Below are 23,286 nucleotides of genomic sequence, written 5' to 3'. Positions count from 1 at the left end.
AGGAAACTAATGTGTAATTTGGGTGAACTATCCCTTTAAGATAATCTTCAATCAGTCAACAGTGAACCCTGTTACTTTATTTGGCACTTAATAGTCTTGTTTATTTTATTAACCACTGCGTGACCAAACATGACTCCAACACCATCATTATGTTTTCTGCTGACACAACAGTGGTAGGCCTGATCACCGACAACGATGAGAAGGCCTATAGGGAGGAGGTCAGAGAACTGGCAGTGTGGTGCCAGGACAACAACCTCTCCCTCAATGTGAGCAAGACGAAGGAGCTGATCGTGGACTACAGGAAAAGGCGGGCCGAACAGGCCCCCATTAACATCGACGGGGCTGTAGTGGAGCAGGTCGAGAGTTTCAAGTTTCTTGGTGTTCACATCACCAACGAACTATCATGGTCCAAACATACCAAGGCAGTCGTGAAGAGGGCACGACAAAACCTTTTGCCCCTCAGGAGACTGAAAAGATTTGGCATAGGCTCCCAGATCCTTAAAAGGTTCTACAGCTGCACCATCGAGAGCATCCTGCCAGGTTGCATCACCGCCTGGTATGGCAACTGCTCGGCATCTGACCGTAAGGCACTACAGAGGGTAGTGCGAACAGCCCAGTACATCACTGGGGCCAAGCTTCCTGCCATCCAGGACCTATATAATAGGTGGTGTCAGAGGAAAGCCCATAAAATTGTCAGAGACTCCAGTCACCCAAGTTATAGACTGTTTTCTCTGATACCGCACGGCAAGCGGTACCGGAGCGCCAAGTCTAGGACCAAAAGGCTCCTCAACAGCTTCTACCCCTAAGCCATTAGACTACTGAACAATTCATAAAATTCGCCACCAGACAATTTACATTGACACCCCCCCTTTGCCATCACCTACATGTACAGATTACCGATGCCCCCTGTATATAGCCTCGTTTTTGTTAAAATTAGGTGAAATCAAAAGTTTGTTTTGACCTGGTTATACTTCTTAAAAGGCACCGAATTGGTGGAATGACCCAGCTGGCAACCGGAGGGTTTCTGGCATCAACATATCAGGGGCTGCATACTGCCGTTGTGCCCATGAGCAAGAGACCTAAGCCCTAACTGCCCATGGGTCGTTGCTTTGGGGCGCTGCTCTGAGGCTTACCCTCGCTGTAGGCCCACTGCTGATCTAGGGTGTATTGTGCAAGCAACCCAACAGTTAGATTAATACATATCTATTCTCTTATAATGCATTGAAAGGCTATTTTATCCTATCAATGTTTTCTGCCACGCTCTCGGCATAACTCCCTTTCCCCACTATAGTTTATGACCTCAATCAAAAGTTCAGACGGGGGACGCCGCGCCCTCAGGCAGCACTCAGGGGGAGAGCGATTTAGCTTGTTGTTCCTCCACTGCGGTTTGGGATTTAAGGAATGGGAAGTATAGAATTCCTGGACAGGATGTGGAGGAGTACAGCACAGCCCCTTACGTCGAGTTGCTGGATTGGTTTGTGGGGAAAGACAACTCCACACGATTTATCTCGCATCTGGAGGAGACCGTGGAAGAAACGCGTTTGGCAAGTCGAAACCTCGCTCACCCAGTGGACCCAAATCGACTATCTGTTACTGGTAAGCAACTTTATTTGATTGCATGTTTTGCTTTCTCTATATATGTCCATTTCAAACGCATTTACATGGTGTGATCTGGGATAATAACTGAATACGACTGTAACTGCAGGTTATGAATTCACGTCTGATCCGCAGTTATTGGAAGTTTGTAGGATACTTCTTGTTATTAGGCTATAGTCTATGGGTGTCGGGCAGGACATCGTATTTGGACCGCTATACCCTGAAGAGATGCGTGAAGATATTGCGCAAACGCGTTCCATACTAGAAACAGCGGGAGGGATAATATATTTCTGGGCATGGGCATTCAGAATAGAAAAGACAAAGTTATTATTACGCACACAGTTCGAAATACTTTTCCATTCCATTGCATCATCCCAGACGCACCTTAAGTGGAAACACGTTTATTTTCTTCTGGATAGTGACCCGGGCGTGTCATGGAGAAAGAACAAGAACGGAAGATGGTTAATAACAGGGTCTACTCTGCTGTCTCTTCATCTAGCTTTGTAGCCAGTGTTACATGTCTAGACATGATGTCTGTTAGCCTACCCCCAGCAGTTTAAATGGGTCGAATCTCTTGTCTGCTCAGCTCAGCTGTTGGTTGTTGTATTCCATAGTATGGAGGGATCCCCTTAGGGGTCATGGTCATTTTTTATTCGTTCCCTCAATATAAACAAATAATACCCTCGATATAAAAATGTGTTCCCTAAATTTATTAATTTGTTCCCTCTGATCTCAGCTGCAGATTCGAGTGCATGTCCATGTCAGGCATTGATCAGAGTTAATTGAATTCTACTTCAATCTGGACGTGAAATACAAATATCTTCTCAATTGTTTGAATATATTCTTGAGATCATCTCATTCATTTACATACTTTGTACTCCCTTTTCAGAACCATAATTGATATGGCTGACTTGATAAACGATGGTTCAAATCACAAGCTACTCCTGAATCCTTGTGGATTTGTGTAGCCTACAATCTCTACAAGAACAGCATTCTCATTATGTACAATCAGTGGTGGAAAAAGTACCTAATTGTCATACTTGAGTAAAAGTAAATATACCGTAATAGAAAATGACTCAAGTAAAAGTGAAAGTCACACAGTAAAATCCTACTTGAGTAAAAGTCTAAAAGTATTTGGTTTTAAATGTACTGAAGTATCAAAAGTAAATGTAATTGCTAAAATATACTTAAGTATCAAAAGTAAGTAAAAGTGCAAATAATTTCAAATTCCTTATATTAAGCAAACCAAGTGGCACCATTTTCTTGTTTTTTAAATGTATGGATAACCAGCAGCACACTCTAACACTCACACATCATTTACAAACAAAGTATGTTTTTAGTGAGTCCGCCAGATCAGAGGCAGTAGGGATGACCAGGAATGTTCTCTTGATAAGTGTGTGAATTACAAAAATGTTCTGTCCTGCTAAGCATTCAAAATGTAATGAGTACTTTTGTGTGTCAGGGAAAATGTATGGAGTAAAAAGTACATCATTTTCTTTAGGAATGTAATGAAGTAAAAGTAAAAGTTTATGCTGAAAGAAAAATATAAAGAAAATATAAATAGTAAAGTACAGATACCTGCAAAAAACGAAAAAACAAAGTACTTTACATCACTGTGTGCAAGGACGGTCCCATTCCCACTTCCCAGCTAGCACATTACATTGTGAGAACCATATGTCTCTTAGAGCTTGGTTGTCCTATGGTTATTTTGCATACAACCTTCCCATAACATTCCCTACAGGTTTTGTCATGGTTCTATTTAAAGTCATGTTCTCAGAACGTTAAGAAGCAGCGTTGTTCCCGTTGGAAGTACTTCAGCATAATGTTTCCTCGTGGTTCTATTTAAAGTCATGTTCTCAGAACATTAAGAAAACTTTCCATAAAAAAAACACAAGAAATCATTAGTAATGTTCAAAGAACGTTCTAAGGAATGTTATTTAAAAATATACACGTTCCGTTCTCAGGATCAACAAAACTCTGTCCTCTATCTTGTAATCTTAATGAGTGCTTGTTTCCTTTGAAATAAGGTATGTTTGAAAATACTCAAATGAACAGCTTTGTATGAGTAAAAAAAACATGGTATGTAAGCACCATCCTGGTGGCACAATGGACTAATTCCATGGATAGAGAGCAGAAGATCATAGTTTTGAATCTCACTGACGCCATGCCACAATAAATAATACATGTGTTTGCATGATTAATGCCTAAGCAAATTAATTTCAAAGTGTCCTATCTGTGCTTGGAGTTCAGAACAGTTAACTTAAGCTAGCAGGGTAATTAAAAGTCTTAATGAAACATGCTCTCATAACGTTATTTAATTACCTTCAAATAACCTAGAATTTCCCTTCTCAGAACGTTAATAAAACCTCCCAGGAAAACTTCCAGTGAACCACAGAGAAACATTCCCAGAACCTCGCTGCAACTTAAAAATGTGCATTCCCAGAACAGGCCAAAATGTTCACTTCAGTTCTCAGAACGTTTTTAAAAAAAACGTTCAGTTCTAACAGTCAGGAAACGTATGGCTCCTTTCCCAGAACCAATGGGAAACCAAAAATGTAAGTTCCCACAACTTCCAAGGAACCAAATGTGCTGGATTGGCCAATAGACTAACATAATGCAGCCTAAATGTAATTCTACACACTGGTTGAATCAACGTTGTTTCCACGTCATTTCAATGAAATTACGTTGAACCAACGTGGAATAGACGTTAAATTGACATCTGTTCCCAGTAGGTATTTAGGTAATTACGTGCTTCAAATAGTGATGATCACTAACCATTCAATAGCTTATTTCCATTTTCAGTGTTTTCATATGCCTCTGAATCACAAGGGCAAACATTAGTAATGGTTCTTTAGATACCTACCCTGGCAATTAGCTAATTTCCCAGGGAACGTATTGTCATCACGACAAAGCAAATAGCTTTAGTTATGAACAAAGAGCCAGAGCCACTTTAAACCATCTTTCTGTGCCTGGTAGGCTATGTTCACCTGCCTATAGCGCAGGGATGAGTGTGCATCATTCCACCTATTAACACCGAAGCCTCTTGGAAATGAAGCACAACATTTTTTCATGCCTTTCCTTTCTGCCTCCTATGAGTCATATGCACAACTGTAAACATAAACACGTCCATGAGCTGCACCATGTTTTACTGGACGTACAGTACCAGTCAAAAGTTTGGACGCAAGGGTTTTTCATTATTTTCACTATGTTCCTCATGGCAGAATAGTAGTGAAGACATCACAACTATGAAATAACACATATGGAATCACGTAGTAACTAAAAAAGTGTTAAACAAATCAAAATCTATTTTATATTTGAGATTCTTCAAGGTAGCCATAATTTGCCTTGATGACAGCTTTGCACACTCTTGGCATTCTCTCAACCAGCTTCACCTGGAATGCTTTTCCAACAGTCTTGAAGGAGTTCCCACATATGCTGAACACTTGTTGGCTGCTTTTCCTTCACTCTTCGGTCCAACTCATCCCAAACCATCTCATTTGGGTTGAGGTTGGGTGGTTGTGGAGACCAGGTCATCTGATGCAGTACTGCATCACTCTCATGCTTGGTCAAATAGCCCTTACAGAGCCTGGATGTGTGTTGGGTCATTGTCCTTTTGAAAACACATGATAGTCCCACTAAGTGCAAACCAGATGGGATGGCGTATCGCTACAGAATGCTGTGGTAGTCATGCAGGTTAAGTGTGCCTTGAATTCTAAATAAATCACAGACAGTGTCACCAGCAAAGGACCCCCAAACCATCACACCTCCTCCTCCATGCTTCACGGTGGGAACCACATGTGGAGATAATCCCTTTGCCTACTCTGCGTCTCACAAAGACTTTTGGAACCAAAAATCTCACATTTGGACTCAACAGACCAGAGGACAGATTTCCACCAGTCTAATGTCCATTGCTCATGTTTCTAGGCCCAAGCAAGTCTCTTCTTCTCATTGGTGTTCTTTAGTAGTGGTTTCTTTGCAGCAATACAATCATGAAGGCCTGATTCATGCAGTCTCCTCTGAAGAGTTGATGTTGAGATGTCTGTTACTTGAACTCTGTAAATCATTTATTTGGGCTGCAATTTCTGAGGCTCGTAACTCTAATGAACTTATCCTCTGCAGCAGAGGTAACTCTGGGACTTCCTTTCCTGTGGCGGTCCTCATGAGAGCCAGTTTCATCATAGCGCTTGATGGTTTTTGCGACTGCACTTGAAGAAACTTTGAAAGTTGTTAACATTTTCCAAATTGACTGACCTTCATGTCGTAAAGTAATGATGGACTGTCGTTTCTCTTTGCTTATTTGAGCTGTTCTTGCCATAATATGGACTCTGGTCTTTTACCAAATAGGGCTATCTTCTGCGTACCACCCCTACCTTATCACAACACAACTGATTGGCTCAAATGTATTAAGAAGGTAAGACATTCCTTAAATTAACTTTTAACAAGTAAATTAACCTGTTAATTTAAACGGATTCCAGGTGACTACCTCATGAAGCTGGTTGAGAGTGTGCCAAGTGTGTGCAAAGCTGTCATCAAGGCAAAGGGTGGCTACTTTGAAGAATCTCAAATATAAAATATATTTTGATTTGTTTAATACTTTTTTGGTTACTACATGATTCCATATGTGTTATTTCATATTTGTGATGTCTTCACTACATTTATTTAACTAAGCAAGTCAGTTTAAGAACACATTCTTATTTTAAAATGACGGCCTACCCCGGCTAAACCCTCCCCTAACCCAGGCGACGCTGGGCCAATTGTGCACCGCCCTATGGGACTCCCGATCACGGCCGGTTGTGAAACAGCCCGGGATCAAACCAGGGTCTGTGGTGACGCCTCTAGCACTGAGATGCAGTGCCTTAGACCGCTGTGCCACTCGACCTTATAAATCGGAGGCATATGAAAAATCTGAAACTGGAAGTAAGCTATTTAATGGTCAGTGATCATCACGATTTGAAGCATGTAATTAACTAAATAGAGTCACATTTAGGCTGCAATATGTTATCGACCAGGTGAGACCATCATGGCAGCCTACTTAAGGAGAATGCCATGGCCTCTCGAGTGGCGCAGCGGTCTAAGGCACGGCATTGCAGTGCTAGTGGCGTCACTACAGATCCGGTTTCGATCCCGGGCTGTGTCGCAGCCAGCACACAATTGGCCCAGCGTTAGGGGAGGGTTTGGCCGGCTGGGATGTCCTTGTCCCATCGCGCTCTATCGACTCCTTGTGGCGGCCGGGCGCATGCACGCTGACTTTGGTCGCCAGCTGTACGGTGTTTCCTCGGACACATTGGTGGTGCTGCTGGCTTCCGGGTTAAGCGAGCAGTGTCAAGAAGCAGTGCTCCTACCCCCACCCCCAGAGAGCAGTGTGTCAAGAAGCAGTGCTCCTACCCCCACCCACAGAGAGCAGTGTGTCAAGAAGCAGTGCTCCTACCCCCACCCCCAGAGAGCAGTGTGTCAAGAAGCAGTGCTCCTACCCCCACCCCCAGAGAGCAGTGTGTCAAGAAGCAGTGCGGCTTGGCGGGGTCGTGTTTCAGAGGACGCATGGCTCTCGACCTTCGCATCTCCCGAGTCCGTACGGGAGTTGCAGTGATGGGACAAGATACTCTAACTACCAATTAGGGAGAAAAAGGGGTAAAAAGTACCACAAAAAAAATTATAAATACAGAGGGGTCTGTTTTTAGGCCTATTTATTATACATGATGATCGGTATGATAATGAATCAATGTGTATATAAAGCATGAACTATTCATAAACATTGATCATATGTATTAGTATGCCTATATGTCACCCCCCCCAAAAAAAAGTTGACCATGTTTCGAAAGTAAGTTTATTACCTACTTGTAGGTGATTGGTATTCTGCAGTCTAATTGACCCAATCACCTGTCCACCTCTGTCCTTCTGTGTGTCAAGTTGTTGCCCTGCCTGTGATGTATTAAACTCTCCCTCTTCCCCATAGGGTCAGGAGATGATGCCACGGCCTCGGACTCACCTTCTGGTGCTGCTGGCAGCGATATGTGTGGCAGAGCCCCTTACCACCCCCAATGGCAGCGACAACGAGGTCCTGAAACACACAGAGGCGTCACTCACCAAGAGCCAGGTCAGTGACTGTCTGTGTGTCTGGGACCCTCTTCCAGATCAGGGCCAGAGTTTGCTAGGCTGGTTAAACCAGACTGAACGTGGCGCTCAATGGTCAAAAGTAGCAAAATCAGCCTGGGCGTTAGACTTTCTGTTTCTTCATTAAAGCAATGTCAGAACATTATTGTTTGACAAGACATTTGGAAGTCGGCTGAAGCTATATCCGCCTGGCGCCCAGGGTATAGGAGTCTGTGGGAAACGCTCGAATTAAGATTTTAAGTGACGTGATGCAACATGTTGCGCAGTGTCAATGTTTTCTCTGCGGCTTCTCATTCTTTGAGTAAAGCATATCATCCCATACTCTCCTGCTTTTTGAGTTGAAGTGGTGCGAGTCATTTTGAGGAGACCTATTGCTTTGTTCCTCTCTTCTCAGAACCTAGAGGTCGAGAACACCATTGGGAACTTCAGTAGAACTGAGCAGGGGGGTGGACCAGCCGCAAGTGAGTGTCTCAAAATATTGAGCCTATTATTATGTTGTTATTGAATACTGAGCATCTGTAATCTTCTTGTCTATCTTACTTTCCTTCTGTCTCTCTCTACCGCTCTCCCTGCCACCCACCTTTCCCCTCCACTTACTGCATCTCCGTATTCTCCTCTTATCCATCTCTTTTTCCTCAGCCCCGGCAGCCTCTTTCAACACCACATCTACCCCAGCCCCAGCTCCTACCCCCACCCGTCAGTGCCCAGGTAATCAGGTAGTGTTGGTGGGCAGCGAGGGCTGTGGATGCCCTGTTGGCATGGTGAATATTGCAGGAGAGAACTGCGCCTGCCCTGTGGGTTACACTCTGCAGCGGGCAGCAGGGTGCCTAGGTGAGTCCATAGAGATGTACTAGAACACTCCTGTTACTTCCAAATGGTGAAAGCCCTCAATGGCACTGCCCATGCTAAAACATGCTTTGTTCCAAGTGCACCCTCTGTCTAACTCAGTAAAGAGCATACACCTACAGTACACCAGTGGTATGGTCTGTGCCACTTTTAACATGGAATCTACTGTGCTGCTCTTTTATATTGCGTCTCTCGTTCTGTATCAGATGTAGATGAGTGTAAAGGGGAGGGGCCAGGACCATGCAGTCTCCATGCCAACTGCACAAACACACCCGGCTCATACCTATGCAAATGTCTCCGTGGTTACCTGATGGGTGCAGGAGGATGCCAAGGTGAGTGTGTGTGCGGCTTTAGCATTTGCGCTTGAGAGTTATGTGATGTTCTCTGTGTGTGTGTGTGCGCTTATTCATGTGTGTGTTTCAGATATTGATGAGTGTGCTCTAGCTGAAGTGACAGGGCTGCAGGCCTGTGGGTCTGGGGCAGACTGCAGGAACACCCTTGGATCCTTCTCATGTTCCTGTCCAGTTGGATACGTTATGGCTCTTGACGGACACAGTTGTGTGGGTGAGGTCTTTGTTACGTGTGTGGACGTGTTTAAGGATACTTGTGGAGACCAGGAGTCCTAACAACAATTTGACCAACTGGGGACATTTTCTAGGCCCCACAAAGTCAAATGCTATTTCTAGGGGTTTAAGGTTAGAATTAGTGTTGGTGTCTGAATTGTGTGTCCCCACAAGGTCAGTTGTGCAAGACTGTGTGTGTGTATGCACTCTGTACATTCCCCTGTGTGTGTACATTTTTAGATATTGATGGGTGAATGATATATGTATATCTCTCTCAGACGTTGATGAGTGCAGCTTCGAGGAGCAGTGTCGCAGGGAGCTGGGGAACGTGTGTGTGAACACCCCTGGTAGCTTCGTGTGTCAGTGTCAGCCTGGCTTCAGAGCAGAGGCCCCAGCCTGCATCGGTGAGTTGGTCTCTTGTGGTTGCTGTTATTGTTTCAGTATGTGTCAATCTTATTCCGACTGAGGCTGACAATGTAATTCAATTGTAATTCAGTTTTGTGAACGGATCAGATTGTCCGAAGCATCGAACACAGGCGGTAGGCATAAAATGAACAGACCAGAGGCAGTGGTTCCTTGTCTTTTGTATCGTTTACTAAAACGGGTCTTCTTTCGCCCGACATAATAACTCCAGTACAGGGTAACGTCCAACACCTGCGTAACAAAACAAATGAACATAAACTAAGCCGTTGACCAAAAAACAAAGCAAAACAACAAACTTCTTCTCCCGTCTTAGACTATCGTCTACACGTAACAGTTAGAGGAGGAACGCTTCTCTCTACCTAAAGCCTGTCTTGGTTAACAGAGAGACAAGGTGCCGAGTCACAGAAGCTTTCTCTGAGGTAGGAAAAACTGACGTCCTCACAGGTCCCCGTCTCACCTCTCAATCCTCCCCCAGATCCTCTCCTGGCACACCTATATAGGAGGAAGACACGAAGCAATTAGTGGGCCCAGCTGTGTACTAATTGGCTTTACACTGAGTACCTCTCCCCTGAGGAGGGTGATGTCGTGTCGTCTTCCTCCGGCTGGTCATTGACCTCTCACAGTATATTAAAGGCCCAGTGGAGTATATTTTACAGTATATATTATATACATTCCCACGCTATGAGGTTGGAATAGTACTGTGAAATTGTAAAAATGATGATAATGGCCTTTTAGTGTAAGAGCTGTTAGTGTCCAAACCTCTCTGCCAACAACGGCTATTTTTCAGTGTTCCCCTCCCCACTCAGATCACTCCCAGAGAGTCCCAACAAATTCTGTCTTGAGAAATTGCTCTTTGCTAAGAAGCTATTTTTGTTTGTTTTTCACCATTTTAATTGAGGAGAAAAATCACAGTATGGTACTTCATTGTTAACCAAAGATTGTTTGATATTGAGGTAAAAATGTCTGCATTAGACCTTTAAAGGTATATGAATGAGGGATGGTACAGAACGGCATAGGCAAGATGCAGTAAATGGTATAGAGTACAGTATATACATATGAGATGAGTAATGTAGGGTATGTAAACATTATATTAAGTGGCATTGTGGCTAGTGATACATTTTTACATACATTTCCATACATTTCCATCAATTCCCATTATTAAAGTGGCTGGAGTTGAGTTAGTATGTTGGCAGCAGCCACTAAATGTTAGTGGTGGCTGTTTAACAGTCTGATGGCCTTGAGATAGAAGCTGTTTTTCAGTCTCTCGGTCCCTGCTTTGATGCACCTGTACTGACCTCGCCTTCTGGATGATAGCGGGGTGAACAGGCAGTGGCTCGGGTGGTTGTTGTCCTTGATGATCTTTATGGTTTTCCTGTTTCCTGTGACATTGGGTGGTGTAGGTGTCCTGGAGGGCAGGTAGTTTGCCCCCGGTGATGCGTTGTGCAGATCTCACTACCCTCTGGAGAGCCTTACGATTGTGGGCGGAGCAGTTGCCGTACCAGGCGGTGATACAGCCCGACAGGATGCTCTCGATTGTGCATCTGTAGAAGTTTGTGAGTGCTTTTGGTGACAAGCCGAATTTCTTCAGCCTCCTGAGGTTGAAGAGGCGCTGCTGCGCCTTCTTCACAACGCTGTCTGTGTGGGTGGACCAATTCAGTCTGTCCGTGATGTGTACGCCGAGGAACTTAAAACTTACTACCCTCTCCACTACTGTCCCGTCGATGTGGATAGGGGGGTGCTCCCTCTGCTGTTTCCTGAAGTCCACAATCATCTCCTTTGTTTTGTTGACGTTGAGTGTGAGGTTATTTTCCTGACACCACACTCTGAGGGCCCTCACCTCCTCCCTGTAGGCCGTCTCGTCGTTGTTGGTAATCAAGCCTACCACTGTAGTGTCGTCCGCAAACTTGATGATTGAGTTGGAGGCGTGCATGGCCACGCAGTCGTGGGTGAACAGGGAGTAGAGGAGAGGGCTCAGAACGCACCCTTGTGGGGCCCCAGTGTTGAGGATCAGCGGGGTGGAGATGTTGTTACCTACCCTCACCACCTGGGGGCGGCCCGTCAGGAAGTCCAGTACCCAGTTGCACAGAGGGCGGGGTTGAGACCCAGGGTCTCGAGCTTGATGACGAATTTGGAGGGTATTATGGTGTTAAATGCTGAGCTGTAGTCGATGAACAGCATTCTCACATAGGTATTCCTCTTGTCCAGATGAGTTAGGGCAGTGTGCAGTGTGGTTGCGATTGCGTCGTCTGTGGACCTATTGGGTCGGTAAGCAAATTGGAGTGGGTCTAGGGTGTCAGGTAGGGTGGAGGTGATATGGTCCTTGACTAGTCTCTCAAAGCACTTCATGATGACGGAGGTGAGTGCTACGAAGCGGTAGTCGTTTAGCTCAGTTACCTTAGCTTTCTTGGGAACAGGAACAATGGTGGCCCTCTTGAAGCATGTGGGAACAGCTGACAGGGATAAGGATTGATTGAATATGTCCGTAAACACACCAGCCAGCTGGTCTGCGCATGCTCTGAGGACGCGGCTGGGAATGCCGTCTGGCCCTGCAGCCTTGCGAGGGTTAACACATTTAAATGTTTTACTCACCTCGGCTGCAGTGAAGGAGAGCCTGCAGGTTTTGGTAGCGGGCCGTGTCAGTGGCACTGTATTGTCCTCAAAGCGAGCAAAAAAGTTATTTAGTCTGTCTGGGAGCAAGACATCCTGGTCCGCAACGGGGCTGGTTTTCTTTTTGTAATCCGTGATTGACTGTAGACCCTGCCACATACCTTTTGTGTATGAGCTGTTGAATTGCGACTCTACTTTGTCTCTATACTGGCACTTAGCTTGTTTGATTGCCTTGCGGAGGAAATAGCTACACTGTTCGGTCATGTTTCCGGTCACCTTGCCCTGGTTAAAAGCAGTGGTTCGCGCTTTCAGTTTCGCGCGAATGCTGCCATCAATCCACGGTTTCTGGTTTGGGAATGTTTTAATCGTTGCTGTGGGTATAACGTCGCAGATGCACTTTCTAATGAACTCGCTCACCGAATCAGCGTATTCGTCAATGTTGTTGTTGGATGCAATGCGGAACATATCCCAATCCACGTGATCAAAGCAGTCTTGAAGCGTGGAATCAGATTGGTCGGACCAGCGTTGAACAGACCTGAGCGTGGGAGCTTCTTGTTTTAGTTTCTGTTTGTAGGCTGGAAGCAACAAAATGGAGTCGTGGTCAGCTTTTCCGAAAGGAGGGCGGGGGAGGGCCTTATATGCATCACGGAAGTTAGAATAACAATGATCCAGGGTTTTACCAGCCCTGGTAGCACAATCGATATGCTGATAGAATTTAGGGAGTTTTGTTTTCAGATTAGCCTTGTTAAAATCCCCGGCTACAATGAATGCAGCCTCAGGATGTGTGGTTCCCAGTTTACATAGAGTCAGATAAAGTTAGTTCAGGGACATCGATGTGTCTGCTTGGGGGGGAATATATACGGCTGTGCTTATAATCGAAGAGAATTCCCTTGGTAGATAATGCGGTCGACATTTGATTGTGAGGAATTCTAAGTCAGGTGAACAGAATGACTTGAGTTCCTGTATGTTGTTATGATCACACCACGTCTCGTTAATCATAAGGCATACCCCCCCCCGCCCCTCTTCTTACCAGAAAGATGCTTGTTTCTGTCGGCGCGATGCGTGAAGAAACCAGCTGGCTGCACCGACTCCGTTAGCGTCTCTCGAGTGAGCCATGTTTCCGTGAAGCAAAGAACGTTACAGTCTCTGATGTCTCTCTGGAATGCTACCCGTGCTCGGATTTCATCAACCTTGTTGTCAAGAGACTGGACATTGGCGAGTAGTATGCTAGGGAGTGGAGCGCAATGTGCCCGTCTCCGGAGCCTGACCAGAAGACCGCTTCGTTTGCCCCTTTTACGGCGTTGTTGTTTAGGGTCGCCGGCTGGGATCCGATCCATTGTACTGGGTGGAAGGCAAAACACAGGATCCGCTTCGGGAGAGTCATATTCCTGGTCGTAATGATGGTGAGTTGACGTTGCTCTTATATTCAGTAGTTCCTCCCGACTGTATGTAATGAAACCTAAGATTACCTGGGGTACCAATGTAAGAAATAACACGTAAAAAAACAAAATACTGCATAGTTTCCTAGGAACGCAAAGCGAGGCGGCCGTCTCTGTCGTCGCCGGTAGCAACCATCACTCCTGTGTTCCAAAGGGACATTGTGTTAGCTAATCCAAGTTTGTCATTTTAAAAGGCTAATTGATCATTAGAAAACCCTTTTGCAATTATGTTAGCCAGCTGAAAACAGTTGTTCTGATTAAAGAAGCAATAAAACTGGCATTCTTTAGTCTTGTTGAGTATCTGGAGTATCAGCATTTGTGGGTTCGATTACAGTCTCAAAATAGCCAGAATGAAGCCCTTCTGAAACTCGTCAGTCTATTCTTGTTCTGAGAAATGAAGGCTATTCCATGTGAGAAATCGCCAAGAAACTGAAGATCTCGTACAACGCTGTGTACTACTCCCTTCACAGAACACCGCAAACTGGCTCTAACCAGAATAGAAAGAGGAGTGGGAGGCCCCGGTGCACAACTGAGCAAGACGACAAGTACATTAGAGTGTCTAGTTTGAGAAACAGACGCCTCACAAGTCCTCAACTGGCAGCTTCATTAAATAGTACCCGCAAAATACCAGTCTCAATGTCAACAGTGAAGAGGCGACTCCGGGATGCTGGCCTTCTAGGTAGAGTTGGGGAAAAAAAGCCATATCTCAGACTGGCCAATAAAAATAAAAAATTAAGATGGGCAAAAGAACACAGACACTGGACAGAGGAACTCTGCCTAGAAGGCTAGCATCCCGGTTAGGTTAGCATGTATTGCGGGTATGATACTGTATTTGTGTCACTGTCCCAATACTTTTGGTGCTCACTGTATCGTCCTCCACAGTCCCTGTCCGTAAATACCGGGCTCGTACCAGTGATCCTCTGCTCGCAAACACACGTGACCATCCTCCTTGAAAACATTACCAACCGTTTGAGCTATACCAAAGGTAGCAATTGGATAGCTCCATCGGCGACATTTCAAGCTAGCTGTGGAGTGAGTTTACGGTACATTTTTAACTCCGTTACATTAGCGTGTTAATAGCAGACCCTGCACAAGAATAATGGGTGTGCAGTAGGTCAGCCAAATATGTTGGGTTGAAACATTTTAAAACAACATTCCTAGCTAATTAGAAATGAGTAATTAAGTGAATGGGCGAGATTAAAAAAGGCAGATTGGGGCTAATTTGAATGGGTGCCAACAGCAGATTCTCACGTGTGTAACCCAGTAGACCCTTCATGACTGCCCTGAAAAGCTTCCGGTTTGTGGACCTGTGGCTCACGGTTCACGCTGGATGCTTGATTTACTGGTTCTTTGGGGTCCATGCAGGACCACCCTAAAACTGACTTATCTTCTGAGATGTAAGTATTTCTTAACTTCTTTTTCGCTCTCTCTCTCTCTCTCTCTCTCTCTCTCTCTCTCTCTCTCTCTCTTTCTCTTTCTCTTTCTCTTTCTCTTTCTCTTTCTCTTTCTCTCTCTCTCTCTTTCTCTCTCTCTCTCTCTCCCTCTCTCTCTCTTTCACAGATGTGGATGAGTGCAAGGAAACTCCAGAGGTGTGTGCTGGTCAGGGTGTGTGTGAGAACACTCTTGGGAGTTATAAGTGTGTCTGCCAAAGAGGTTACCGGGGCAATGGCACATACTGTGAAGGTAAGAAGCAATGTCATTGCATAACGGAACGTAATATTTCTGTGGAAAATGTATTTTAGATTTAGAGAGTTTAATAGTCACAGGGTTGCAGATGTAAAGGGTTGCAGATGTAAAGGGTTGCAGATGCAATTTGAAGTTGATTTGTTGATAATGACTTGTGTCCCCTCTCTCCCTCCCTCCCTCTCTCTCTCTTTCTGTCTCTCTACTCCAGATGAGAATGAGTGTGCATCAGGGCGTCACGGTTGTGATACTAATGCTCGCTGTGGGAACATCATTGGCTCCTACTTCTGCCAGTGTTACCAGGGCTTCAATGGGGATGGCTACTCTTGCTTCGGTGGGTGAGACAGAAGCAGATGGCTTGTGTGTGTGTGTGTGTGTGTGTGTGTGTGTGTGTGTGTGTGTGTGTGTGTGTGTGTGTGTGTGTGTGTGTGTGTGTGTGTGTGTGTGTGTGTGTGTGTGTGTGGACGTGTGTGTGCTCAAGGTGTTGCTGTACATACCATTGTTTTACTGTGCTCTACTACAGTGTATTATTATGGATGTCTGTTGATTGCCATGGTTACAGATGTTGATGAGTGTGCCCTGAGCAATGGTCACTGTGAGCACAACTGCACCAACGAGCCAGGAGGCTACAGCTGCCACTGTGGCACAGGCTACCAGCTAGCCCAGGACGGACACAACTGCACAGGTAAACTACAGTACTGCACAGGTAAACTACAGTACTGCACTGGTAAACTACAGTAATGCACTGGTAAACTACAGTACTGCACTGGTAAACTACAGTGGTACACTGGTACACTAGTAAACTACAGTACTGCACAGGTAAACTACAGTACTGCACTGGTCAACTACAGTACTTCACTGGTCAACTACAGTACTGCACTGGTAAACTACAGTACTGCACTGGTAAACTACAGTAATGCACTGGTAAACTACAGTACTGCACTGGTAAACTACAGTACTGCACTGGTAAACTACAGTACTGCACTGGTAAACTACAATACTACACAGGTTAAAGGTCCAATGCAGCTGTTTTTATCTCAATATCCAATAATTTCTGGGTAACAATTAAGTACCTTACTGCGATTGTTTTCGATAAAAAAAAAAATATATATATATTTTAAAGGACAAATTTCTCAAGCAAGAATTTTTCTTGGACTGTCTGGGAGCAGTCTGAATGGAGAGGGAAAAACTGAAAACTAGCTGTTAATGGCAGAGAGGTTTGAAACTCTCTTATCGGTCTGTTAACTAATTTACCACATGTTGATGTCACCATGTAAGGCCAAAACTCCATCCCACCAAAACAGGATGAAATTTCAGGCGGCCTTTTCAAACAGCTCTTACACTAAAAGGGCATTATCATAGTTTTCACAATTTCACAGTATCATCCCAACCTCATAGTGTGGAAATATATATAATACACAGGGAAATCACATTTTTCACTGCACTGGGCCTTTAACTACAACACACCACAGGTGAACTACAGTACTGCACTGGTAAACAACAGTACTGAACAGGTCGACTACAGCACTGCACAATTACTAGAGGATACTACTCCGTGTACAGGTAAAGAGCATATCGCTATTAACACAGACAGACAGAATGCTCTCCTTTGTGTACTCATAAAGAGTAAACTACCCTCAACATATAAAGAGTACATAGCTAGTTAACCACCTACAGTACACTACATAGCTAATGAATACGCACTAACCTGAATCTCCTCCCTGCCCTTGGTCGCCCAGACGTTGATGAGTGTGTGGTGCAGAACGGGACGTGTGAGCAGGTGTGCACCAACACGCAGGGCTCCTTCCTGTGTTCCTGCCGACCTGGCTACCAGCTTCATATCGACCGCCACAGCTGTGTAGGTCAGTAGTCAGTGGGCCACTAAGATCCAGTTCAGCCATGTTCTGGCCCAGTTCTGCTACTGTAAAACCTTAGAAAAGCATAGTGTGGAGTAGGATGGTAAATCTATCCAACTAGACAGTATGTTAGAGGTAAAGTAGTCAGCCTAGACTCCCAAGAGTATTGTATTTTATCCGGGCTTACTTTCAGTTTTTGAGAAATGCACTTTATTTAGCTTGTTATGTATCTGTTGGATGCCGCTAACTGTAACACAGTTTGTAATTTGGTGTGTGTTCTCTGTGTCTGTGTGGGTGTGTGTGTTAGATATTGACGAGTGTAAGCTCCAGAACGGGGGCTGCTCCCACACCTGCACCAACACACCAGGGGGACACACATGTTCCTGTCCCGCCCCTCTACTGCTGCATGCGGACAATATCAGCTGTGTCAGTACGTCCGCCACCTTCGCCTCACCTCACTGTGTGTGTGTGTGTTTGTTTGAATTTATCACGGTGCTCCACAAAGAAACCCAGACCGACAGTGTGCATGACTGCATCCTTATTTTCTGCCCATGTTGCTGTGGTATTGTACTCGTGTCCACTTTCCATCAAGTGATTTCTCACAGTGCTCCACAGAAACTCAGACCTACGTTTCCAAAAGTCGGGGGTTTCCAACATACACGAGAGTGTGTTGTGCGTGAGTAGATCGGACCAGTTGTGTGTCTCCTGTGTACTATGTCGCGTAGCGTGTGCTTTCTCTCCTGGGCAGACGTGACGTCGTGCGACTTTAGGAGAGGCGGCTGTGACCACGTGTGTACTGTACGCGCCGAGGGGCTTCTCTACTGTAGCTGCAGTGCAGGATGGGAACTGGGCAAGGACCTGAGGAGTTGCCTGGGTGAGAACGTCTTCCTATTATTCCTTCCCTCTATTTCTCTTTCCTCTTGCTTTTTCCCCTTCAAGGTCACCTGCTTCTTGATATAAAAAAATATATAAAAAAACTGTCCAGTCTATGAAAATATGTATGAGACATTTCCTTTACTTTGGGGTTAAAACAACAAGCTTATATGTACAGAACACCTCCAAATATGAACTTCCATGTCTCTGTTTCTCTGCCCCTGTCTTCTCTGTCTCTGTCTATCTGCTTGTCTGACACTGGGCGGTCTCTCTCCTCTGTCTCAGATGTGAATGAGTGTGGGGACTTCACTAACGGCGGTTGTGAGCAGCTGTGTCAGAACCACCCTGGTGGCTTTAACTGCAGCTGCGGGGAGGGCTATGTAGCTCGTACCGACGACCCCACCAAGTGCCAACGTGAGTCTGCTGTATATCCCACGGCCTGAACTCTGAGAAGTACTCTAATGAGTAAATAAAAAGTAACTGAAAAAGCATATGTAATGGACAAAATGACTGGTTTCTACTTATCATTCTATATTAGACTATTATATGTGTGTTGAGGCATCTACCATGGTTATGTAGCCTAGGCAGTCGCTCGTGGCCGCTAGTTCTGCATCGTTTAGTTTTGATGTACACTCAGCACATACAGTATATTTGTTCCGTTTTTTCCCCCGGCGGCTCACCATTTAAACTGGTTAAAAAGGGAAATGATGCCTTTGCAGCCTGAATGGAGGATGCTTTATTTCCGAGCCGGTCCACAAGGGACACGAGTTTATTACCGGGAATGCACGTCTAACGGTAGTGCAGATCTAGCGCCCATTTATCAGCTGCCTAGGCTAATGATTATGCTGCATGTGATTTAGTTTCAGTCTCTTGCTCTCGACCTATATTTCTCTGTCTCTCTGTCTCTCTCTCTCTCTCTCTGTCTCTCTCTCATACTCTCTCTCTCTCTCTCTCTCTCTCACTCTCTCTCTTTCTCTCTCTCTCTCACTCACTCACTCTTTCTCTGTCTCTGTCTCTGTCTCTGTCTCTGTCTCTGTCTCTGTCTCTGTCTCTGTCTCTGCACCTGTCCAGCGGTGTGTGACCCCCCATGTCAGAACTATGGAGCGTGTGTGGCCCCTCACTCTTGTGAATGTCCTGCAGGTTACCCTGGTCCTGGCTGTTCAGGTACGTGTGTATGTATTGGGGCCTAAATCCACACACATATACTATAGACACATGTAGTATATGTACTGAACAGAAATATCAACGCAACAATTCATTTCAAAGATTTGACTGAGTTACAGTTCATATAAGGAAATCAGTCAATTTAAATAAATAAATTAGGCCCTAATCTATGGATTTCACATGACTGGGTAGAGGTGGGCCTTGGAGGGCATAGGCACATCCACTGGGTAGCCAGGTCCAGCCAATCAGAATTAGTTCTTCCCAACAAAATAATTTATTTCAGCTCATGAAACATGGTACGAACACTTTACATGTTGCGTTTATATTTTTGTTCAGTGTAGTAAGTGTTGTTAACATTGTGACATGACGTGAATAACATGTTTGTTGCGTGTTTCAGCCATGTGCTCCCCGCCCTGTGCCCATGGAGGAACATGTATGCGCTGGAACATGTGTCTCTGCCTACCTGGCTGGACGGGGACCGGCTGTCACACAGGTACACTGTCCCCGTCACGCTGGCTGCATCTGGAGTGGCACCCTGTTCCCTGTACAGGGCTCTGGTCAAAAGTAGTGCACTATATAAGGGAATAAGGTACTTGTTCAGACTTGGCCAATGTCAGTCCCCCACCCTGACACATACTGTGACACTTTTCATCTCCCTCCCTCCCTCCCCTTCTCTCGCATCCTCCTTTCTTGTCCCCCTCTCTCTCTCCCTCTCGCTCTATCCCCTCTCTCTCTCTCTATCCCCCCCCCCTCTCTCTCTCTCTCTCTCTCTCTCTATCCCTCTCTTTCTCTCTCTATTCCTCTCTCTATATATATACCCCCCTCTCTCTCTCTCTCTCTCTCTCTCTCTCTCTCTCTCTCTCTCTCTCTCTCTCTCTCTCTCTCTCTCTCTCTCTCTCTCTCTCTCTGTCTCTCTCTCTCTCTCTCTCTCTCTCTCTCTCTCTCTCTCTCTCTCTCACTCTCTCTCTCTCTCTCTCTCCCCCTAGCTGTGTGTGAGCTGCCCTGTGCCAACGGTGGTCGCTGTGTGGGTCCGGAGAGCTGCCATTGCCCCTCGGACTACACGGGCCCTCAGTGCCTCTCACGTGAGTAGACAAACAAACTATCTGAATGCATCCAGGACACCAACCACACTGGACACATGAGCCTCAGATTCATTTTGACCATATTTTATGGGGCACTGTTTGTATCCAATGTTCCTTCTTGTTTTTTTTTCGCCACATAGCACATTTCAGGTCCGCTGAGCGCAGACTTGAACATTGAATATTCTGTGCAACTTCCAGTGTGCGTTTACTGTGAACACTGAGGTTGTACCTGCTTTAAGTTACAGCTTCAGACAGCGGTCAAGTAGGCAGTGCTTGAGGCGCCACTACAGACCCGGGTTTGATCTTAGACACAATTTGCCCAGCCTGTCTGTATATCGTCCGGATAAGGGAAGGGTTTGGCTGGCCGGGATGTCCTCGTCCCATCGCACTCTAGCGACTCCTTGTGGCGGGCCGGGCGCATAAACGCTGACTTCGGTAGCCAGTTGTACAGTGTTTCCTCCAACACATTGGTGCGGCTGGCTTCCGGGTTAAGCAAGCAGTGTGTCAAGAAGCAGTATGGCTTGGCAAGGTCGTGTTTCAGAGGAAGCATGGCTCTCGACCTTCGCTTCTCCCGAGTCCGTACGGGAGTTGCAGCGATGGGACAAGACTGTAACTACCAATTGGGGAGAAAAAGAGGTGAAAAGTACAAAAACGAAAAAAGGGGCTGAGTTGTTAGTGTCAAGGCAATTGCATCCTACTCCTATGCCGTCTGCCTACAACAAAAGCACTTGCATAGTTAGTTTTGCATACTAAGTCTTGCATAGTTTGTTTTGTTTCGGGTATGTTGCATTCAAAGTGGCTAATATTGTGTTGAAACGTTGGTAGTGTTAACTAAGGGGGAAAACTCTTGAAAGTTGAGTGAAGTTCAGTCTTGTGCTTCGTTGTTCAGGCTAATATTTATTCTGCACGGCAGTCCCGGGGGAGCTGCGCGGCCGCGCGCAGTTTAGAGGGAACATTGCTTGTAACGTGCTATATTTTGTTAAAAATTTGAATTTCCGTGCCACAAATATACAGTATAATAAAAATATGCCATTTAGCATACGCTTTTATCCAAAGATACTTACGGTCACACATTTTACATATATATGTATCTGTGTGTGACGCGTGTGTTTGTGTGTGTTCTAGCTCTGTGCACACCAGCCTGTCAGAACGGAGGGAGGTGCGTAGATGTCAACAAATGCACGTGTGTCGGAGGGTGGCAAGGCGCTCGCTGCCAGATAGGTAATAAGATAATGATATGCTGCCCTCTAGTGGTGATAGTACTGTATCTCAGTACTACAATGTGAAGGCATCACTGTGCGTGTGTGTTTTTCACCCAGAGCCTGTGCAGTGCCAAAAGCCCTGTAAAAATGGTGGCGTGTGTGTGGGCCTCAACAGATGTCGTTGTATCAGTGACTTTATTGGGAGTCTCTGTGAGACAGGTGAGTGTGTGTAAGTGTGTGCACGTGCGTGCACATGCCTGCGTGTGAAAGACAGACAGGGATGTGTGTGTTAATGTGCTTGTACAGTATGACGCAGGTGACTTTGCGTGAGAATAATACATCTAGATGTGTGTGTGTTGTGTCTGTAGCGGTGACCACCCCCTGTGTGCCCCCTTGTCAACACGGTGCCACCTGTAGTCCTCACAACAAGTGCACCTGTCCAGAGGGCACGGCTGGGATCCGCTGTGAGAGGCTGTGAGTACCAACCAGCCAACCCAGCACCAACAAGCTGCACGGCATTCCTTATTTGTAGGCAGTGTAGTGCGCAGTGCCGCAGCACGCCTTTGAATGAATCCCGGCCTGAGTTTTTCTCTGTTTGTTTGTGTGTGTTGATCAGGACGTGTCCTGTGGTCACTACTGTGGTCAGTATGGCCCGTGCTGTCAGGAAGGGTGTGAGGGAGAGTTACGTTGACCGCTGTGGACCCCTGGGAGTTCAGCTCTGCACCAAGTACAGGTGACAGATCTCACACACATGGACACATGCTCTCACTCACTCACTCACTCACTCACTCACTCACTCACTCACTCACTCACTCACTCACTCACTCACTCACTCACTCACTCACTCAGACACACACACACCAACACTCCTTTATATAACACACAACCAAACCATCACTGAAACATACTGCACTACACACACTATCCCTCAGTCTGACTGTTCTCTGTGGTTGCAGGATCAACCAGGCGCGTGTGTATCTGCAAGCTTACAGGGTGGGCTATAGGGTCCAATGTCCTGAGAAGAATGGGAGATGAACTGTTTCCCTGGTTACCAAGACCCCACATCCCCTGGGAAGCTCCACACACATGGTCTCTGTGAATGGTAAAAAAGACACTTGTGATAAGAGGCTGTTTGATTCACAACTCAATAGGAAAATCAACCAATAGAGGTCAAACTCATGAGCTGACCCCAAACATTGACCAAACGAGCCAACATTTTCCTCAGTGTCTGCACTGTAGTTTATGCAATATCCCCCAAAAAATGTTCCATGAGCTATGTCCTCGAAATGGAAAATGTTCATTTTTATATGTTGTTTTTGATGCTCCTGTATGGCAGCTGGACGTTAGTAAAACATTTTGTTGGATTATTGCCTTTGGATTATTCTTATTATTGGATTATTGAGATATACAATACTGATTCTTTTTATTTTTATTCCTCCGAAGCTTAAGAAAGTTTCTAACACAAGACATGGTAACAGTAAAATACAAAGAAGTTACTTTTTTAATGCTAAGAGAAACGGAGGCATTACAGCCATGGCTTTAATAAATGATCAATCCAGAAGAAACAATCAGAATCAATTATCAATAGAGGTTTTATTATTTTCTGGTCAGGTCAAAGGGTTTTTCTGGAAAGGCGGGCGGGAGGAGGCGAGATCAGGTGGGAACATTTTAGCCTGAACAACAGACACAACTCGGCAAAGGTAACCTGTCTAAATGACTAGCACTCACATCTGTAGCCATGAAAAGCTTTGAAAGGCTGGTCATGGCTCACAACAAGACCATAATCCCAGACACGCTGGACTCCAATTCACATACCGCCCCAACAGATCCACACACTGGAC

At 45.5% G+C, this 23,286-nt stretch overlaps 1 protein-coding gene across 2 annotated transcripts; it reads left to right on the top strand.

The window, feature by feature from the left end:
- Positions 1-1,378: 1,378 nt before the first annotated feature.
- LOC139540752 (latent-transforming growth factor beta-binding protein 4) lies at positions 1,379-22,814 on the top strand. 2 transcript variants are annotated; one of them, XM_071344681.1, is made up of 22 exons: positions 1,379-1,596; positions 7,550-7,690; positions 8,102-8,168; positions 8,347-8,415; positions 8,760-8,885; positions 8,977-9,117; positions 9,395-9,520; positions 15,146-15,268; positions 15,480-15,602; positions 15,831-15,953; positions 17,008-17,130; positions 17,432-17,554; positions 17,873-17,998; positions 18,283-18,411; positions 19,069-19,161; positions 19,559-19,654; positions 20,148-20,243; positions 21,369-21,464; positions 21,563-21,664; positions 21,814-21,919; positions 22,062-22,178; positions 22,402-22,814. In XM_071344681.1, the coding sequence occupies exons 1-22, from the start codon at positions 1,402-1,404 to the stop codon at positions 22,478-22,480; spliced, it is 2,520 nt and encodes an 839-aa protein (XP_071200782.1). In that variant the 5' UTR covers positions 1,379-1,401; the 3' UTR covers positions 22,481-22,814. The 2 variants fall into 2 exon arrangements, with proteins under 2 accessions (XP_071200782.1, XP_071200781.1); XM_071344680.1 differs by having other exon boundaries at positions 8,347-8,538.
- Positions 22,815-23,286: the final 472 nt, after the last annotated feature.

This window comes from Salvelinus alpinus, chromosome 16, assembly GCF_045679555.1.
Source record: "Salvelinus alpinus chromosome 16, SLU_Salpinus.1, whole genome shotgun sequence".
Classification (NCBI taxonomy): domain Eukaryota; kingdom Metazoa; phylum Chordata; class Actinopteri; order Salmoniformes; family Salmonidae; genus Salvelinus; species Salvelinus alpinus.
The sequence above is the reverse complement of the archived record's forward strand: the minus strand, read 5'-3'. Positions and strand labels throughout refer to the sequence as shown.

Bases quoted from the DNA above. Each gene is read 5' to 3' on its own strand.
- LOC139540752 (XM_071344680.1), top strand. From the start codon at position 1,402: ATGGGAAGTATAGAATTCCTGGACAGGATGTGGAGGAGTACAGCACAG. The intron at 7,691-8,101 runs GTCAGTGACTGT...CTCTCTTCTCAG, and splicing joins CGTCACTCACCAAGAGCCAG to AACCTAGAGGTCGAGAACAC. The intron at 8,539-8,759 runs GTGAGTCCATAG...GTTCTGTATCAG, and splicing joins GCGGGCAGCAGGGTGCCTAG to ATGTAGATGAGTGTAAAGGG.